General features: G+C 43.2%; 3 protein-coding genes across 4 annotated transcripts; 2 read left to right on the top strand and 1 right to left on the bottom strand.

Annotated features, from left to right (window-relative positions):
- Window positions 1-190: 190 nt before the first annotated feature.
- cUnhxorf58 (chromosome Un CXorf58 homolog) lies at window positions 191-4,477 on the top strand (the record flags this gene model as incomplete). The annotated part of the gene is made up of 9 exons (XM_080550041.1): window positions 191-201; window positions 420-534; window positions 1,031-1,125; window positions 1,538-1,643; window positions 1,827-1,958; window positions 2,073-2,293; window positions 2,486-2,588; window positions 4,199-4,384; window positions 4,472-4,477. The coding sequence occupies 9 exons, from the start codon at window positions 191-193 to the stop codon at window positions 4,475-4,477; spliced, it is 975 nt and encodes a 324-aa protein (XP_080406167.1).
- On the top strand, window positions 4,266-11,640 carry LOC308174599 (zinc finger X-chromosomal protein). Of its 2 annotated transcripts, XR_013937925.1 has the most exons (9): window positions 4,266-4,427; window positions 6,322-6,418; window positions 6,609-6,977; window positions 7,162-7,311; window positions 7,910-8,038; window positions 8,249-8,383; window positions 8,635-8,778; window positions 8,962-11,140; window positions 11,258-11,640. XR_013937925.1 is itself a non-coding variant. In XM_080549699.1 (8 exons), exons 2-8 carry the CDS (start codon window positions 6,352-6,354, stop codon window positions 10,284-10,286), a joined length of 2,319 nt encoding a protein of 772 aa, XP_080405825.1. In that variant the 5' UTR covers window positions 4,266-4,427; window positions 6,322-6,351; the 3' UTR covers window positions 10,287-11,640. The 2 variants fall into 2 exon arrangements, 1 of the variants encoding a protein (XP_080405825.1); XM_080549699.1 differs by having other exon boundaries at window positions 8,962-11,640.
- On the bottom strand, window positions 11,222-16,152 carry LOC308174929 (lipocalin; the record flags this gene model as incomplete). The annotated part of the gene is made up of 6 exons (XM_080550040.1): window positions 11,222-11,286; window positions 13,050-13,151; window positions 14,051-14,164; window positions 14,502-14,581; window positions 14,685-14,824; window positions 16,057-16,152. The coding sequence occupies 6 exons, from the start codon at window positions 16,150-16,152 to the stop codon at window positions 11,222-11,224; spliced, it is 597 nt and encodes a 198-aa protein (XP_080406166.1).
- Between the last annotated feature and the right edge of the window lie 5,409 nt (window positions 16,153-21,561).

The raw sequence follows: 21,561 nt of genomic DNA, 5'->3' as shown, positions 1-21,561 counted from the left end.
AACATTGACTTTGGCACACGTGTAGTCCCAGTAACCTTAGCAACTCTCCCCAACAACACAGATACCAGATCCAGGTTAATATTTAGGGTATTTTAGGGATAATAAGGGTTAATATTTAGGGTATTTTACTGATCGGCAGGTAACCAGGTCACAGGAGGAAGTCTGTGCCACTGTCAGCTACAAAGTTGCTATGGAATATGGGTAGGGTGGTCTCGAAAGAGTAAATCATTGATTAACTGCGACTGCCTTTGCAAAAAATGTGTTTTTTAAAAATATATGTTTTTGATACACATGTTAAAATATGTTATGTTATGTTAAAATATATATTATTATTTTTTATATGTTTTTGATACACATGCCTTTTTTTTTTTTACTCGAATTTCTGTTATTTTATACTGGAATTTCTTTACATCAAACAGCTTCGATCAAAAGCAGCATGTACGTGCCACTGCCGCGAGAAAGATCCAAGCGTGTTGGCGGTCATACAACGACCGACGACTCTTTCAACTGATGTTGCAGACCGTCCGTGCTGCTGTGAGTGTCTGTCTGTCTGCCTGCCTGCCTGCCTGTCTGTCTGTCTGTCTGTCTGTCCGTGCTGCTGTGAGTGTCTGTCTGTCTGCCTGTCTGTCTGTCTGTCTGTCTGCCTGTCTGTGCTGGGCAGCGTTCAACAACACCACCCGTCACACTCACACCATCACCATGCCCAAACATGTTTCAGACAGGGGTCATTGGGTTATTTCATAGCTATAGACCTGACTTAATGTGAAGACATTCTGGAGATCTGTAAATGATTTAGATTCAGATCAGATTAATTCAGATTTAGCATCTATTTTCATCTCATTTTCATATTAAAACATATTTATTAGATAGCCTACTGTGCTTTTTAGATAGCCTACTGTTCTGCAACTTTGCTTTGCTTATCAAAAATGTTAACTGATTCACTTCTTGGATGCACTATAGGTTTCATTGTGGGTTATGAAGTTCAAAAGTGATGTGGTCATCTGTCTCCTTTTGTGATGCTATATTATAGGAGCACTGCCGTGCGACTGCTATTCTCCGCCAACTCAGCCCCAGAGAAGTTGATCTGGTTGGAGATCCAAGCATGCACTGCAGTGTCAGATTTAGGTAAGTGTAATACTGTGGGTTATCCAAAAGGTCCCAAGGTATGGTTTAATACCACCAAACTTTAGAAAGGGGTCAAATGAATAAAAGACAGTAGAGGGAATTGAAGACACCTCAACGTGCTAGGTCTTGCCTGGAAGAATCCCCTTCTACCCATAAGCCCATGCTCATTGGAAACACAACCAATAATAATAGTGCCAAAATAAAATTGCTGAGTGCCAAAATAAAAGCCACACATAAGCTTGTAGAGGCCATACAGCACAAAATATAATAAATTGTACATGGTGTACATTTACAATTTATTTTATTTTGTGCTGTATGGCCTCTACCAGTTTTGACAGCAACAGTCGATGGAGCATTTTATTCCTAAATGGCACCTGACTGACTAGTCATTGGTCATTACTTTGACTGACAGGTTTACAGGTTCTCAGTTCCCCCCATTGATAGTCTTCAAGATCTTCCAACTTGGGAGAAGAGGACAGTATATCTCTGGAAGGAAAGTGTTCCGACCGTCTAATGAGGTAAACCTATAAGTTAACCCTAAAATATGACTCAGTGTTACTATGTTATTACTCTTGTTCCACAGTCTATAAGCGTTAACAGCATTTGGACTCTCCACAAAATTATTTGGACTCTCCTCAAAATCTATCCCTATCTGGCCCAATGTCTCATAGTATCACTGACCAATTTGGGCTTCCCTGCAGGCCACAACAGACACCTGCAGAATGATGGGGAAAAGGACATTCTTCAATCATATTATTGCTGACGAGATCCAGAGGCAAGGCAGGGTGGTTGCAGACACATCCGATATCACCTGTATGAGGGACTATATGCAGGTGAGGGAAACATGGTGTGGACAATTATGCAGCCAAAATATTTTTGACCAATGACCATTTTTACATGGAAAATTCATTAGACATTGCTTTTTCTTCCCACCATTGCTTCCATAGTACTCCAGTCATCTTGATGAGCTGCCTGCCTATCTAGGAGGGCGAGAGAACAGCTGGAGGTCCCTCTCTCTTCAGGGACTGTCACGGGACGTCCTTCGCTGGGATAGCTTGAATACAGATGGGAAGGGCACTATGGCCGATAGACTTAGGCAAGAGCTGCTGCTGTCAGTGCTTCAGGGGCCTCGCACTCTAGTAGGAGGAGGGATAACTCGGATGCCCAGGTAGGCCCAAAGACAAGCTGGAGGTCCTCTTTTTAAAGCCCCTGGCTCTATTAGCTTTAGTGTTTTTAGATCTACATTAGTCTATGACTGGCCTGTATGTAAAGAAAGTAGCATTATGAGAGTAACTATGGGTTTATTACCTATGACAGATTGATGTTTTTTAGGTTTATCTGTCTCTCTACTTGATTGCAGGTCTCCTGCTACGCCCCCTTCTTCAAGTCGGCGCTCAGCCCGTGCACGCAGCACTGCTGCCCGCATGAGACAACTGTACATCCAAGCTAAGGATAAACTTGGGGTGAGTCCTCATCCAATCCCAATGTATGATTTTAAGTCATGGATAATACTCAGAATTAGGAGAAGTAATGACTTAATAACAACTGTATTGATAGTTAGGTGATTGGGATATGGACCTGAGGGGTATTCCATCAACGTCACTAAAGGAAAATCCAGGCTTATTTTCATAAGTCTCACGAGATTTATCAAAAGAATGCTGTATTTTAAAATATATCTTGCGCAATTTATCAAAATAAGCCTGGAATGTCCTTTAGTGACGTTGATGGAATACCCCCCTGGTTGAGTAACCTTTTTAAATTTTGTTTTGTTATTTACAAACGTTTTTCCTGGCTTACTGTTTAACCTAAAGGGACTGGATGAGAAAGCACTAGGGCTGCAACTACACCACACCTTTGGTGTACACTGGCACTGCACACACATAATGGTTTACTTATTCCAAACATGTTTTCATAACATGGAGAAGGACACCACTTGCAAGTAAGGTACACCCTGACCTGATCCAGTCCTCTCTACTTATTTCAACAGGATGAGGATAATGAGGTTACAGAGGAAAACAGCAACCAAGGAAGACAGGATCCAGTGGAAAACAGGAGAATGCAGGAGAATAACAAAGCGAGAGGATTCACAAAACCTAAAACAGCAACGATAGTTGTACCATTGGTGCAGGAGGAGGAAGACTTGAGAGAATATTCCCTCTCTGATGATTCTGAGTGGGAGGAGGAAGCAGAGGAACTTTGCTTGTGGTCAAAGCAACTTGCTTTGGATGTCATCGACACTGGGCCCACCGCAGAAACATAACTAGAACATTAGCTTGAGAAAGACACAAAAGACACTGCTAACAACGACGACTATTGTTATTATTGCATTTTCACACAAATATGGGTGTTCGTCATTCTAAGAAGATAATAGATAAAATGACACAGAATGATTAAATTGTAGACTGTCGTTTATTGCTGGGGAGACATAAGGCAAATGAGTGAAAAGTGGATTGTGTTTGATAGAAATAAACATTTATGGTAAGCCTTAATGCAGTATCATTAAAGCACCTCTGGCTATACATTATCCATACATTATCCACTCAAACACCTAAATATGAACTGAAGTGCACCCCAGAATGGTACACTGAAGCTCACCATGATAATAGAGTAGACATGCACAATAAGACCTTCATCAAATTCTATTGTCCCCCAATTCACATCAATGATAGCCCATCAAATCAAATTCATTTATATGGTAGGCTACATTAGAGTAAGGTAAGGGCAACTGGATCCAAATAGATGCCTTCATCTTCTGCGAAGATCATCAAGCCATAAAATGATCGCCAGGCAAGAATATACTTTTTTAGGCCTATGAGATTTTGACTAAAGCCTGCTGCAAATGTCGCTGAAAATACTAAGGGTTTGGTAAATAGCCTAACATACTGTATATGAGGGAAATGAAGCAAACGAACAGAACACACAGTATTATAATGGGCATGCAAACTAACTAGTAGTCGCAGCGACAGAGTCGTCTCCATAATGAGACTCTGTCACAGGTTGCTGTTTGAATGAACTCTCTAGTCTAGATCATGGGCCTGCCTGTGACTACCAGACTTGTTCCGCATTTTCCTAGGACTCTCGGGCTGTGACGTGTCGTGCTGACGGCGGCCTCGGCGCTGGAGGAGCTGGGGGCTGTGGAGCTCCGAGAGACGCTCGGCCCCTCCCCTCCCTGCGCGAGGCGGCCCGCCCAGCCACTACAATACTCCCGACCGAATCCTGCCCGAGACTGGGGAAACCTGACGGCCTGAACAAATCGAGAGTAGGGGATTTAAGGCCACTCCGTGCAACCCAACCAAACTCTGGTAAGCAAGGTTATTTTGCGAGATGCACCTTATTTTTTATGCAGACTTAGAAATTGCATGGTATGTGGAGAGATGCATGTTGAATTAGTCGGGGTTTCTATCTGAATAGCGTAGAGATACGAGAGGCTAATCAGGGTTGGGCCTTGCGTATGTTTAGGCCCGGGCCTCAAGGAAGGCCCCATTATATTATAGGCCGCCCAGACAGACACATTTGAAGGGACTAACAAAATAATTTTAGTAAAATGATCGCCGTATGCAAAAAAAATATATGCATTGAGATTCTAATCACAGTGTTGCATTTGATCAAGACCTAGTAGACAATGGACCCTAACGTAGCCGAAAATGTTCGTCCCTGCATCTCAAAATGGCGCACGTATGGAAGTGGAATAAAGCGTTTAGCAAGGAAGGGGCTCTGGTCCGAGCGGCCATAGGCCATTGATCTGAGGTGCCTCTAGCGCGTTTCAGGGTTCAGGGGGGGCCTGCGAGGGAAATGTTACTGTCTGCGATGTTTACAATGTATCACGGGTGTGTGTGTGTGTGGGTGGGATGATCAGCTGTTACAATGTTACGCATGTGTGTGCGCGCGGTTTGTTTCACACCTTTGTTGTGACAGACAGCGATGGCCGTATTTTGCCACATTTAGAATATCAGACTCTTGCTATAATATTGCAATGCTTTCGAGTTTTGCAACAATTGCACAAAATCAAGGTCGCCTCATAATTTGGTAAATGTTCTTATTTACCGACCTTTGATTTGTGTCTGTTGTCTTTCTGTGCTGAGCCGTTTAAAAAAAAAAAAAATGTATCTCAGTTTTAGTAGCCTATGTCCCATGACATGAATTTGCATGTGAGTCTGTCCCCTCCTCAGTAAAGCATCATGCACCAAACGATGCGACGTCCACTCCCTCACCGCTGTGCGCCACCGCTGCTGTCAGAGCTGACCATGGGGGGTGGGGGGATAGCATGTACAAATGCAATGAAATGAAATGCAGTCTTGGCTGCATCGCCCCACCGACGCCTGTACCTTTGTTTACGTTGCGCTGTAATTCGATGGATAACCGCTCGTTGTCTCAGCAGGACTGCAGGACTGTCTACTGTCCACGATCACATTTGCATAGTCGAAGTCGGCTCTCGTCAGTTCCGTTGCTACATCAAAATATTGTTTTGTGATTCGTGTATACCTATGATGATCTATCCATTTTAGTTAAACAACTACCCATCCTCTTTGTGCAATGATGGCCAATCAATATAGGTGATAATAGGCTTGTCTAAATTGCCCTCAAATAAGAATACAGTTTTAGGACCATTTCACAGAACCCCATGATCATATTAACATTGTTACATTAATTACTGGACGTCCTCCTGTTTTGTATTCTATGATTCTATAATTAGAGGCTGGCCAGTAGGCTAATTGGCAGGCTGCTGGTTGGATCCCCACCCCAGGAGGGAGCTAGATGTGAGCTGGTAACTGGAGGGTTGGTGGCTTCATATCTAAGGTTCCTACCACTGACATGGTGCCTTTGAGCAAGGCACTTAACTGCTCCTGGGTGCTGATTATTGCTCACCCTGTGCCCAGAGCTCTGTTCTCCCTGGGGTGTGTACAGTGCATGTATGTTGTTTCGGGGGAGTGCAGGAAGTACCACATTCCAAACAGTTGATTGATTGGTAAATAAAACATTTTTTTGTTTGTTTAATAATTGGGGCTCTTGCAATTTTGCGACGACCACAACCTGATTGCATTTAAAGAGAAATGAAAGAAAAAGATTGAATGTGAATAGCCAGGTTTATGCCCCAAAACCCATGGGGCGAATCGAATGATTTTAACAGAGGCTATGGTTCACATTTCGGGTAGGCCATTATTAGTCTGTGATTTAACTGGTCAATTATGTCTCTAGCTTTGCAGTGACAAATGCAGTGTAAGGAAAATGGATGAGGACGAGACAAGGGTTGCACTGCGTTCTCAAGAGCCTAAAATCATATTACACGGATCAGGTAATTTACACTTTGTGTGTGTGTTCTGTGTTCTGTTGTACTAGTATGTTGTATTTTATCTATGCAGGGAGATACAAACATATTATTTCTATTTTTAAATTTTTGTACGTTAGATTTGTGTTAAATGTATTAATGAATGCCAGCAGCAGGGGTTTCCATAGTAAATCCTTCACTTCCTGTTGTGTCCCAGATGAGGGGGGTTCTGGAGGGGAGGAGTTTGTGGTAGAGCTGCAGGAGACAGTGCTGGTGTCAGGGGTGGAAGGGGAGAGGATGGCGGTGCACAGATTCGCTCCAGAAGAACTGGTGATCCAGGATGCTGTTGAGGACGTGGTTTCGGAGTATGTGCACTGCGATGAGGAGGAGGAGGAGGAGGAGGATGATGAAGAGGAGGTTGCCGTGGAGACCTGTGTGATGTCACTGGAGGGGGATGAGGAAGGCGTTGCCATGGGGGACATCCCTGAGGATGTGCTCGAGGCAGATGGGCCTGCTCAGGATGGACTGGACCCAGAGCAGGAGGAGGAGGACACAGACGCCTGCGGAGACTATCTGATGATATCCTGTGAGTACCAGCTGCCACTCTCTCCGCCTCCTCACTCCTCGCTCCCCTGGCTCTTCCGCACTCTTGTATAGAACTCTCCTCATGTTACTGAAATCACCTCGAAAATCGCAGACAGACTTGTGATGATTAGTAGTAACCCACTCTCTCTGTTTCTTTCTGTCTCTCTCTCCCTATCTTCCTCCAGTGGATGAGGCGGGTAAGATGGTGTCAGACGACGGGACGGAGGTGACTGTGGACGGGGGTGCGGAGGACCAGGAGGTGGAGAAGGACGAGGATGGGCAGGAGGTGATCAAGGTGTACATCTTCAAGGCCGACTCGGGGGAGGATGACATGGGTGAGAGCAAAGTTCCAACTAGACCCTTCCGGAACGATTCTGCCACTGTAAACGATCAGTAACGAGAAAGCGTTTGTATATCTTCACATTTTGATAATGCTTTATACATTGTTATCTTTGTTCTGAGAGAGAAAGCGTGAGAAAGGTATATTTATTGACTATTCTGACTTGTATTGAGTTGGGCCAATTAGGTAGTGATGACCTTATGGTCCTTTTGAATGAATACCGTATAAAGAAGAAAGCCTGTACTTAGAAATTCAGTTGGCAGCCCATTCTTTGACCGTTTGTTGGTGACTGATAGTAGCATCAGTAGGGGCGGCTGTGGCGCAGGAGGTAGAGCCGTCTAATGATCGCAAGGTCGGCAGATCGGCGGTTCGAACCCCCGGCTGGCCATATGTCGAGGTGTCCTTGGGCCAGACACTGAACCCCTAATCGCTCCCAATGAGCGGGCCGGCGCCTTGCATGGTACCTTGCCGCCATTGGTGTGTGAATGCGTGTGTGAATGGGTGAATGAGAGGCCATTGTAAAGCGCTTTGGAATAAGGCGCTATGAAAAGGTCAGTCCATTTAGCATCAACTCAGTGTGGTCGTCTTTGTAGGAGAGACGGTGGACATCAGTGACGGTGACAACGAGGGTGTCGCACTGACGGACTCCAATGGCCGGGCCCTCAGAGAGAAGATGGTCTACATGTCAGTAGGGGATTCACACCACACTCAAGGGGACCATGGTAAGTAGTTAAAACACAAAGGCACTTGACCCCTTGTTTTATTTTTTTCTGCACTCAATGTAAGGAAAAGCAAGTATACTTAGTTTAGGCGGGAATGAAGCTACATTGTTCTGTCTATCATCTTTGTGTGTATTGGCGGGCACATGCTTGTGTGTGTGTACGTGCATTGTTCCAATGTTGTGCTGTAACCTGTGCTGTGTGTCTCTGCAGCTACATCAAAGATATCTGATGAGGTTTACATGGAGGTGGTGGTCGGGGGGGAGGAGCCAGTGAGTCACGAGCGGTCGTATGACAGCACTGCTCTCAGCAAGGACTTCATGCCTGTGGCCTGGGCGGCTGCATATGGTCAGTACTACCACACACCCTAACCCTACCACACACTAACATAATTTTGACTTTGGGTCTAAATAGAAATACCTTCTTTTTTTTTTTTTTTTTTTTTTTTACAAAATCGATTGTTTTCAGCCCCGAATGGTTGTTTATTATTGATATACCTATACTTGATGATATGACGATATTGACATGGTGGAGAGTGCCATGCTGCTCTGCCGTGGTGATGAGGGTCTAAGACGGTGTGAATGTCATGTCACTCACAGGTGCTGAAGACAGTGAGAGTTGTGAGAATAGGAACGGCGCAGCCAGCGCTCTGCTGCACATCGACGAATCCGACGGAGTCGACAAGATCAACAGGCAGCGGAACAAGAACAAGAGAAGGGCTGAACCTCGGCAGGTCCAGACAGGTACAGAATTGTTCAATAGCACAGAACTGGTTTTGGAAAATGGTCAAATTTATCCAGCACACAAGTCTTCACATGTATTTTTATTGCAGAATTACAAATCCTGTATTATTATTTTTTGTTGTGTTTTGATTTGGTCTATTTCCTCATTTTGGGCTTTCTCCCTCTTTCTGTTTCCTGTTCTAGCCATCATTATTGGGCCATATGGTCAACCTCTGACAGTGTACCCCTGTATGCTCTGTGGGAAAAAGTTCAAGTCGCGAGGCTTCCTGAAGCGCCACACCAAAAACCACCACCAAGAGGTCCTGACCAGGAAGAAGTACCAGTGCACCGACTGTGACTTCACCACCAACAAGAAGGCCAGCTTTCATAACCACATGGAGGTGCACACGCTGAGCAACAAGGCCCCGTTCGAATGCGAGATGTGCGGGAAAGAGTTCCACCAGCAGGCTGCGCTGTTCTCCCATCGACTGCAGCACCACCACCGCGAGCCCAAGAACCCCCCCGTGTCTCCCCAAGCCAACAAGATGCACAAGTGCAAATTCTGCGACTATGAGACGGCCGAACAAGGTCTGCTCAATCGCCACCTGCTGGCCGTCCACAGTAAGAGCTTTCCTCACATCTGCGTGGAGTGTGGTAAGGGCTTCCGGCACCCCTCTGAGCTGAAGAAACACATGCGCACGCACACAGGAGAGAAGCCTTACTCCTGCCTCTACTGCGACTACAAGTCGGCCGATTCCTCCAACCTGAAGACGCACGTGAAGACCAAGCACAGCAAAGAGATGCCCTACAAGTGCGAGCGCTGCTTCCAGACGTTCGCGGATGAGGAGGAGTTGCTGCAGCACGCGACGACGCACGAGGAGATCAAGACCCACCATTGTGCCCACTGTGACCACAAGAGCTCCAACTCCAGCGACCTGAAACGCCACATCATCTCGGTACACACCAAGGACTACCCGCACAAATGTGCCGTCTGTGGCAAAGGCTTTCACCGGCCGTCGGAACTGAAGAAGCACTCGGCGTCCCACCGCGCCAAGAAACTGCACCAATGCCGGCACTGCGACTTCAAGAACGGGGATCCTTTTGTGCTCAGTCGCCATATCTTGTCTGTCCACACCAAGGAGCAACAGCAGGCCAACTCTCCTGAAAAGAGTGAGGTCGGTCGGACTGTAGGGGTGCCCACCCCTGACCCGGTGGAAAAGAAGGCCTCGCCTACTTTGGCCATAGCCAAGGGAGGAGGAGGAGGAGGAGGAGGAGGAGGAGGAGGAGGAGGAGGAGGGGGAGGAGGAGGAGGAGGAGGAGGAGGAGGGCCCAGAGAGAGGCGGGTGTACCAGTGTCAGTACTGTGACTATAGCACTGGGGACGCCTCGGGATTCAAGCGGCACGTGATCTCCATCCACACGAAAGACTATCCACACCGCTGTGAGATCTGCTCGAAGGGCTTCCGCCGGCCTTCAGAGAAGAACCAGCATATTGTACGCCACCACAAGGACTTGGTGGAGGCAGAGTGACCCTGACTGGGGCCAAACCTCATACCACCACCACCACCACCACCACCACAACAACCACACTAAGGCAGCCACGATCACACCATAATCACTGCAACCTCATATATGGAGACTGGTCACATAACATGTATGAGAGAGAGAGAGAGAGAGAGAATAGAGAGATGCGTGTGTGTGTTTGTAGCAGTAACAGGGAGCCGATTCTGTTCTTTTCCACCTTTTTAATTTTGCAACAGACATTTTTCTTTTTCTATACATACGTAAAGGCCTATGGAGTCAGGTGATGACACCCTGTACAGACTTTGCACTTTATCTGCATGTTCCCCTGCTGGTGTCAGTGTGCATGGCAGAATGTGCAAAGAGTCTCAAGTATTTGTAGATAGTAGTACATCATTTCTTTGTTACTTCACAGCCAACAATCAGTTGTTATGAAATTCTTTCGATCCTTTAGTCCTACCCTTTCTTTTGTTTTGGTCGTACAACAAAGACGAAAATGTGATTTACAAAAATGTTTGTAATGTACATGCTGAAAAAATGAAAAATGATCATGGTCATGACCCACTGAGCGAGAGAGTTTGAAGATCATGAATTCAATTTTTAATAGCACTTGCCAATTTATTCTTGAGGATTATGAATGCAGTAATGAGCTTGTGAATCGTCATTACGTTTTTTTTTAACGCAGAGACTGAGAGTATGTGTGCGTGTTGTTGAATGTGTTTGAGTGCCTGTTTATGTGTTAAGAGGGATATGTCAGTTTGGACACTATAGCAATGTATCTATTGTGCTTCCTGGTGCTCTGACCCCGCCCCCCTGTGTCATGGTACTCCTCATAAACCTGTATCATCAGACACCAGATCGATGTCTATGGTAGTGTGCAGCACCAGGCCTTCAGAGTGAGGATGTCTATGGTAGTGTGCAGCACCAGGCCTTCAGAGTGAGGACTATGGTAGTGTGCAGCACCAGGCCTTCAGAGCGAGGATGTCTATGGTAGTGTGCAGCACCAGGCCTTCAGAGAGAGGATGCACGAAGTAGAGGGTATATCTGGTACCACTGACATTATGGCTCATGAACAGAGAATACTGAACTCTCCTGTACTCACACAGATCAACTTATGCCAGTGGAAAGAGGAAGGTATTGTAGAGATGCAAGAAATAACATGGATTGGTGGTGTGAATTGTACTCTGGCTCTGACAGTTCCCCCCCCTGTGATCAGTTCTGTTTTTATATTTATTTCATTATCATTTTGAAATTTGTTGTATAGTTCAGTGTAACTAGAATTCTATGGGACGTAAATTATTGTTTTGTACACAAATCTGTAAAAAGTGTGTAGATGTAAACACTTGACAAAGAAAAGGAGAAAACTGAACTGTGTTGTAATGGATGTACTTGACGTATTTGTTAAAAAGGAGAAGAAAACGATAATAAAAGCAAAGTATTTTACCTGCATGTGTGTCTCTTTATTCATTGTCTCGGATGTAATGGGGTAATGTCAAGTAGCTCAACTGATCACTATTGAACTGTTACCCATCGTAGACATAGTGGGGGAGGTGGTGAACGTGAGGGAACATTTATATTTTAGAATGTTGGGTTCACATGGCATCTCATTTATTCAGGCCTTCTGTGGAGCTAGGTTAGGACCAAAGGTGTTTTAACTCTGCTCATACTGGAGTCAGCTGAAGTGTGGAATGACTGACCAACTGAAAGCACCACGCAGGGTTTTATTGCAACAAATCAGGGAAGGGAAACACGCAGAGGGTAGAAGATTGCCTAGCTAGCTAATCTTGTTGACAACACAGGGTTAAAGTAATGTCGCTGCAGATGGAGGTGTCGGCTGATGGGGTCGCTGCAGTTAAAGGTGGTGTCTGGTTGCCACAGGTGTCATGGGGCCTGTCCATCACGTTGCAAAGCCATGAAGGATCAGGAGAGCGTTGGTTTGGAGGTGGAAGACCAGAGCTGCAATTAAGCAGCGGGGCACTCATCTGGAGTAGAGGAAAGGGTTCATATGAGACCTCCAACGAACACACCATAAAGGGCTCTGCACACAGCGTGCGATTTCTGTTGCGCGTCAACGTTCCATAATTTCCATTGTTATGAATGGAATCGAATTTTCGCCGTGCGGGGCCGTGTGCATTGCGATGCGATGTTCTCATAGACTTCCATTCAAACTTCAAAATGGAACGTTGACGCGCAACAGAAATCGCACGCTGTGTGCAGAGCCCTTAAGTCTTATCAAGAGATACTGTCCAACTCAAACATGCGCCACAGAAACAGACGGGTACATCCTCGCATACCCACTGGATAAAAGACATCCTTCATTTCCTTAAGTTAGAAAAGTGGTTCCTCCAATAAATGAGAGAAATGATGGGGTCCTTTCTTCCTATTATATTCATTCAGAGGATACATTGCCCACTGATTCCCACGGACTGAAGTAGCTCCTACGGTTTAGAGGGGGTAGCAATATTGTGCTGGTTGTGGTGTGGGTGTTATACTGTACTCTATTAGTATCCATTACTGACACGGTTATAGATTACCTGACTGATGTTTTTTTGGTTTTGTTTGGTTGTTTTAATTTTATTTATGTCTATTTATGGTCGTGCCATTTTAGTTCTTTTAGTCTTTGTATGCTGTTTTGGTGTTTAGTATTAGCATTTATCAAAAGTCTTTTCTATAGAGGATATATGTACCTTTTTACTTTTTTATAAATGCTGTATTCACGATTGATGCTCTTCAGGAAAAAAAAGTCAAGAAAAAATAAACAGATGGGTATACCATTCTTAGGGAGGACAGCAATGTTGTCAGGCAGAATCCCTGTGTCTATGGAGAACTGCTTAAACTTCTCCAGCACACCGTTGGTCAGGTCTGTTCCACGGCCTGTGGACACAACACAGACAAGTCCATAAGAATATGCAATGCGTTCATGGCTGACAATACAATTAACGTTCAAAGGGAGGAAGAGATCAAAGAATAAAGTGTGGGGATGGTGCCATCGTTACTGTGTTAATGTTATTCAGTCTATTTCTGCCACTGTAAACTTATTAGAAGACCCAGGTTATGAAGGTCACAATGATACAACACACACCTCAAAGCACCATATACACTCACCGAACACTTTATTAGGAACACCTGTATACCTGTCTACAGTTCAATATGGTGGAGGTGGTCTAATGGTGTGGGGAATGTTTTCTTGGCACACTTTGGGTGTTAACGTTATTATTACCAATCACGGGTAACGGGTAACGTTATTACCAATTAATCATTGCTTGAATGCCACTATGCTGAATGCTACTTCCAGCATGATAATGCACCATGTCACAAAGCAAAGTCGTCTCAAACTGGTATCATGAACATGACAATGAGTTCAGTGTTCTTCAGTGTCCTTCCCAGTCACCGGATCTGATCCTTTGGGAGGTGGTAGAAAGGGAGATTTACAGCTTGAAAGTACACCTGAAAAATCAATATTTCCAAAATAATAATAAAAAATGTGCATGTTGCAATCATGTCATCCTGTACCAGAATCTCGAAGGAATGAGTCTAACATTTTCCAACATCTTTGGAATGGAAGAATTGAGGCTGTTTTGAGAGCAAAGGGAGGCACTACCCAGTATTAGTATAGTGTTCCTAATAAAGTGTTCAGTGAGTGTATGTTGACCAAGAAAATCCAACGGATTCCTGGGTCCAGGACGACCACACTTCAGTTCTCAGGAAGGCTCTATCACTACAGTTATCCCCTACACTGGGACGATATGATGGAGGAGGGGAAAGGATCTTACCATATAGTTTATTGAGCACAGTTGAAACCCCTCCTTTGGTCTTGATGGTGTGGATAAGGGCGTACTCGTCATACTTAACATCAACCACGCGCATATCGTTCTCATTATTCCAGCCTGGAGAGATGAGAGAGATATGATGAGAATTTACAATATAACACTTACACTAACACTATGTACTCTATATGTGTGCATGCGTGGGTGCGTTCGTGTGTGTGTGTGTGTCTGTGTCTGTGTGTGTGTGTGTGTCTGTGTGTGTGTGTGTCTGTGTGTCTGTGTGTGTGTGTGTGTGTGTGTGTCTGTGTCTGTGTGTGTGTGTGTGTGTGTGTGTGTGTCTGTGTGTGTGTGTGTCTGTGTGTGTGTGTGTCTCTGTGTGTGTGTGTGTGTGTGTCTGTGTCTCTGTGTGTGTGTGTGTGTGTGTGTGTCCATGCTCGAATGTGTGCTCTACACTTACGCTCGCTCTTGAAGATGAATTTCCCAGGAAGATCTGTCTTCTGCGCCAGGTGGTTCATCCTCCAGCAGGAGCCGTCAGGGCTACAGAGAAACACAGTCGACAGTATGAGACATCAACATCTCTCCCCTCACCCCATATCTCTCTGAGAGTGTCTTCTGTCTTGTCTCTCCTGATCACACTCACTTCAGGCTAGCGTACGCCATGTCCAGGTTTCCGTCGCCAGTTGGTGTCAGCATGGCAGTGCCCATCTTCATGTTACTCCTGTGGCTGACGAACCACTGGGCGTTAGTGGCAAAGCCGATCAGATACCACTTTCCTGCCACCTGTGGGCGTACATGAACCACATCACAGGCAAAAACAGAAAGGCTTCAAAAGTTTCTTCCCCCAGGCCGTCCGCATGCTAAACGCAAGCCATTAGAAGCAGAAGGACCGCATCACACCTTTTTATTTCTCAAATTATTCTAGATTCTTTTAATTGGTTCCTTTTGTTACTTGCACTAGGCTACTGCCTTTTTAGAATTTGGTTTATTTATTTAGTGCAGGATACTGTTGTTACTGCACAGCACTCTATGTTCAGCACTTTATGTCCCTTATGTCCTGTGTCTTTTATTGTTACTATTGTCTTTTCTTCTCTGGCACAGTGTTGAGTGATAAGTGCCATTTCATTTCACTGCATGTTTTACTTTGTATTTCTGTGCATGTGACAAATAAAGTACCCTTGAACCCTCACCTCCACATTCATGTCTCTGTTGGGCTATGAGACGCAGATACAATTGCTATGATACAATTGCTATGTTACAGTTACCATGACAAACTGAGTAAGAACAACATTAATTAATTAATACATGTGATGTAATCAGCAAAAGACCATATCCAATATATACTTCGTAAATCACACATGATATAAACACTGTTCATGTGATCAGAAGTAAAATAATTTAGGTCAGCATTGCTTGTAAATATTGATATACATATCAAAATTAAAAAGTTTCCAGATATGTATTATATTGTATTATAAAACATAATTTGTCAAAACCTACAACCCCTTGTAAATATGAAACCTCCAAAACATATACTTGTAAAGGAATAATGAAAATGAATGTCATTATAACCATGAACAAAATGTTAACATGCATTCCTTACATACTACTACTATGTCATGTTAAGCTCCATATTTTCAAGGTTAGGCTCCAGGTTTAAGTTCAAGTTCCAGTAATATTTTCACATACCTTTTGTTAACCCTTTTTTGCCTCTCATCTGAATTATTTCCTAATTAAATGTTGCACTGCCATCCACCCATTCCCTAGTAGCCCATCTGAAAACATCATCACTAAATTACCCTTCTCTCCTTCTTCTTAATTTCTTGTTTTAACTTTATTTTCTCATTTATCAAATTTCTCTTTCAGTCTCTTTTTTTTCTCTTTAACCATCGTTTTGAACCATTATTCTATTTTCATCCCTTCATCCCTGATTTCTCTGGTTTTGTTTGATCCCTGATTCCTCTATGTCTCCATCCTCCTTCCATCTGTTTATCTCTTCATTCTCTCTCTCTTACCCCCGGTAGATTGAAGTCTCCTTGGGGCATGACCTCCGCGGTGACGACCGAGGAGCAGAGCAGTGCTCCTAGCACTCCCAATAGCATGCCCGTCATGGCCTCAGCAGAGCAGGGTCAATCTCTAACAACTGGAAAGGAGAAGAAGCTGATGGGAGAAGAGAGCCGACCTGGATATCTGCTTTTCTTTAACACCTATCACCCCTATATATACCAGAGCATGGGGTTACATAAAGTCATACCCCTCCCACTCACACATGCACGCACACTCACACATACACATGCACGCACGCGCACACACACACACACACACACACACACACACACACACACATATACACACACACGCATACACACACAGCCAGGTACCTACCCCTCAGTCATTCCCCCCCCCCCCCCCCCCCACCATGGCCCCACGTCACACGAACACCCATCAAGTTACAAAAGACCCATGGGTAGAAAGAGGGCTTCGTAAAATTGCTTCTTAATATCGACCCCTCCCAAAAAAAAAACTTGGTGTTTGGACTGGGGCAGGTTTCAACAGGAGAGGGCGTCCCCAAGACCTCAGAATCTTACTTTGTTACGCAGGACCATGAAATCCTTTAAAACCACATAGTTTGAGTAAGTGAGTAAAGCTCACATTCACTTGAATGATATGCGATACAGATCTTATATTTATCATGAGTCTGTATGTGTACATATGTCATTTGTGTAAGAGTGTGTGGCAGTCTGCATGAAACGTCGCCTGAAAGCTCTTGTGAGCATCAGCCAATCAATTTAGAAAATGAAATAACCACAGCAAAAAGAACAAACAGACAGTCATAAACAAAGCTGTGGCTACCCCTCCAGTGATTTCTGTGGGCTGAAAACTGGTGAATCAAATTCAACTGTCAGCACTTTAGATAGTAAACAGAGCTTTCACTAATACACACACGCTTGTCTTTCCCTGGTGCGTGTGTGTGTGTGTGGGTGTGTGAGTGTGAGTGTGTGTTTGAGTGGGGTTGAATTCTGTTTGATAATCTTGCACATCTTGGGCATATTATTGCATCATTGTGCATAATGTTATATCATACTGTAGGCTATGTATTGTCTTGTCTCATTGCCATGCTGTATAGGAATTCAACCAACTTCAGTTATGTGCCTAAATGATCTTGTATCTTGTATTTTGTATAATAATAAACCCTCGCTTGATAAGTAAAAGGGGCACCTCATTATGAGTTTCCAGACGAATTTCGGTTCGCTGTCTGCTTTTATCTCATTCATGGCAACACACAACTAACATACCAATACACACATCCAACTGCAGTAAGAGCAGAATGTTAACCACTGGCAAACAGAGTTTACTGAAACTTTATTTGAAAATGATGAAATGCCTTGAGCATTGATTTGATTTACTACAGTGGAATAGAGCAGACACTTGGAGGTAGACCACCTGAGACAGGTGTGGGCAGGTCCATGTCACAGACTCGCCTGCAGCCCGCATACCTTGCCAGTTTAAACAGGTAGGTGGTATTGAGACAGATCAATATCAATCTGCATATTGAGAAATACGACTATGGAAGATTTGCACAAACTGATTACACATCTGTGGGTTAATTTCCCCAAAATGGATCAAAACAAAGACATGATTGAGGATAATAGACAACATAGTTTCTCACATTCAGAACATTCTATAAAAATAACAGAGACAGGAAAGAGCTTTTAATGATCTTGACAAGGTTACTTCTCAGTTAGGAATGAACACATGTTCCATTCAACATTTCAAATGGAGCTCAAAGCATTGTATCAACTGAACCACTTCACACGTTTATCAATGCCATGATACATTTCTGTCCTTATACTTTCTCTAGATAGATTATGCTTTGAGTAGGAGAGCTGACAGTCATCAGTTATGGTAGGTAATGTAGGAGAGCTGACAGTCATCAGTTATGGTAGGTAAAAGTGCCACAATGTTCATATTGTTAGATAGCAGACTCATTAATTACATTCAGAAATATTCTTTCCAGTTCTTGAAATGTCCTTTCCAGCCTGCCACAATAAGACTGTACAACTCCGGCTGGCTCGATTGGGGTGATCAGAGTCAGGCCGGAGGATGTTAAATCATACTGGACTGTTCTTACTTTATATAATGTTCCATATTTGTTCAGATGTCTATTTTATTTTCGTTTTATTTTATTCTATCACTTTATTTTGTTGTTGTTGTTGTTGTTTGTGATGCTGCTGTAACACCCTAATTTCCCCTCGGGATCAATAAAGTACCTATCTACTTTTCTCTCAAGCTCTAATGCTATCCCAGATGCACCGTAGCATATTTCATAGGAATGGTGCCCTCTGCTGTCCATCTACAGTATTGACACTGTGTTCCTAAATTATAGAGAGAATAAGAGTATGAGTTTTTATTATTCACACTTGGAAAAGGGCCTATACGTTATTCTACATACTCATAGATACTCTAGTGCTATACTTCAAGTGCCTTAAAAATGTGTTTTATACTACTAGAGCATATAAGAAAATTCCAGACTGATTGAGGGTTGTACAGTATATTTAATGGATGGATGAGGAGGGCGTTCTTTGCTTACTCATCCCACAGCCATGACACCTGCTTTAGATCCTTCAGAAATGTCTGACTGTGGAGATAAAGGACATGAAAGAGATAAACGAGAGAACAGTATGTGTATTGCACTCTGGCCTCATAGGATAATAACAAGAATCCCTTAGCTATGAAGTATTTAGTTTGTATTTGATGGAGTATTAATAGCAGGTCTTTTGCAACTACACAATGCTCACCTGTCCTGCAGACCCCGTTAGCAATGCCTTTACCTAACAGAGATAATTGTGTTACTCGCTGATGGATGGACAGAAACACAGTATAGACAGAGAGACAAACACACAATAGAGATCACTCACCTACGTCAACCACTTTGTGCAGCCAATTCATCACTACAGAAAATACATCAAATAAATGTAAAAACAAAACACTGTACTGCATGTATGTATGGTTTCCATTACAGTGACACAACTCACCTTGGGTAGACACTAGAACAAAGAAAATAAAGAAACGCTATTAATAGTCGGATCAATAGCATCATAATAATTGTGCTCTCTATCATATGCTTTTCATTACATTATGCAATGCAACATTGTGTTACTTACATCTCAAATGTTCATTCACAATAGTGTTCTCTGTTATTGTCGCTGGGGAAAGAACAGTAGTGAATGTGTGGTTAATATAATATCATTTAATTCAGGTATACCAGTTGAGCATCATGGTATACAAATATCTAGAGATTATTAAGAAGGACGTAATAGATGGGTGGGGTCCACTCTAATGTTGAGTATCGCTTTAAAGTCCTAAAAACAGGTTAATCACGGTTTAATGGACAGAGATACAGTACATGTTGTGTAATATGGGGCACTATCCTCACCCAAATCTATCAGCCCACTGTTTTCTGTATTTATGTTGCCAGCAAACTCTGTAACAGACACAAACATGAAGGAAACTTTATAAGACGGACATAAAAACGTAATAGAGGCTCTCAAACTAGTTCAAATCCTAACCCAGTGCCACATGCAATCACATGGAGTCACATAGACAGAAAGAGGTTAAAAGAGGTATGGACTGTACTGTAGGTATTTGATGAGGTGTTTGACTCACCGAAAGCCTTTTGAATCCCATTTACTCCTCTGGGCGCTGAAATCTCCTTTTTCTTGTTTCTGCTTCCTCTGCGTTTTCCATCTGAGGATACAACACAGGGGAAGGGGGTCACTGTCAATTGTCAACAAACACTGACAGTGTAATTAATATTATTTTAAATGTACAGTATTCTAATTTACAGACTACATAATTTATTCATCTTCGTTTTTTGCTTATTGTTTTATACTATGCACCAACCTCACCAAGTCAATTTCCTGTATGTGCAAATATACTTCTACACAGAATTCTGATTCTGATTGTGTCTCACAATGCCACTTTACATTAAAAAAACGGTCACCTTTATCATCTGATTATGCTCCTCTGTGCCCATTTACACCAAGGCCCTGACATGTGTCATGCCATGTAGGCTATATAATAAGTGTACTGTACACAATATGCACCTTTACATATCATAAATACTATGGAATACCGATATATCATCCACCATACTCACCAACTTCTATGATGAGCAGACAAACCACCAAAACCATAACTAACAGCGGTGACCTCATCCTGGAGTCCTGATCTCTTGCTCACCTTCTCCTCGACTGATTCTTTCCTCCCTCCTCCAGACAGAACCTCTCCTTTCTTATGTATTCCCCTCATCAAGGCCAAAGAGGGAGAGATAACTATCTGTGTTTCGGTTTAAAATATGTGGTATTCACAGGTAAAAGCTGCCATTAGCCTATCTTGTGCTATCATTACAGGTGGCAACCACCTCTCATCACTGGGTGTGGCCCCCTATTTTGGGTGACATAAGAACTGGGCACCAAATGTGGGAAGATGTTTTCCAAAAGAAGAGGTACAACCTGATGCTCCTTCATTTGGTTGGGTTATCATTTTTAAATGTTGCAGTATAGAAATGTACAGTAGTATAGGGCTGAGATTTTTCCCTATTCTATACGAAAGAGAATAATGTCTGTTCTGTGCGGCACATTTCTATCTGAGTGTACAGTAATATATCTCCTTCCTTAATATTGCTGTAGGAGCCATGAATATGTATTGGGTTGGGTATTTAGTATTTAGTACAAAAGCTAATGGGTTTATTATGATTTGTGAGTTATTGTCAATGTCAACTGTTACTTGTGATGGATGTCAACTGTTACTTGTGATGGATGTCTGTTCATTGTCTGGTTATTGAAAATAACAAAAAACTATTAATCATTAAAAAAAAAGATTTGGGAGTTATTTGATTTGTTTGTTTATTGTTTGATAACCCTTCCGGAAGTCACATGATTATGGGCGGGCCTACCTGAGGTTAGTTTAAGCACCTGTTTACCTGTATGGCGGGAGTGGAGAGAGAGGGGGGACAGGGTCGCTGTATTTTTGTTGACCGCATTTCATTTACGATTTGTTTGATATTCTTTGTTTTTGATCGCTTATGGATTTATGTAGCCTACGTCATCGAGCTTGATTGTTTTATATTCAATAAATGCCTTAAACGTACCTTTTTATCTCAAGCGAATTGTTTTAGCGCGTCACACAACTTCACCCAAACCCTGCTCGCGTCTCTCAGCAACTTTGGATTTTTGGCTAAATCTAGTCGCTCCAATATTACACTGAAATGTTTACCGTGTAAACTGATTCTTTGATTGATCAATGTTTAATGTTGAATAACTTGTTGAATAATCTGTCGGCCTATGTCTCGGCGACATTGGACATGAGGGTGACCTCGAGAATAAATAAAGGTTTGAAATGAAATGAAAAGAAATAGAGGAAATGATACTTAAATTGAGTCATCAATGATTTCCTTTCCCACTTAGGTAGGGCGGAGAGAGAGAGGGACATGCACTTCGACACGTACGCTTGTGGCT

Source organism: Nansenia antarctica (assembly GCF_963989245.1).
Source record: "Nansenia antarctica genome assembly, chromosome: 20".
NCBI classification, from domain to species: Eukaryota; Metazoa; Chordata; class Actinopteri; order Argentiniformes; family Microstomatidae; genus Nansenia; species Nansenia antarctica.
Note: the sequence above shows the minus strand (reverse complement) of the source record. Positions and strands in the feature narration are given on the sequence as shown.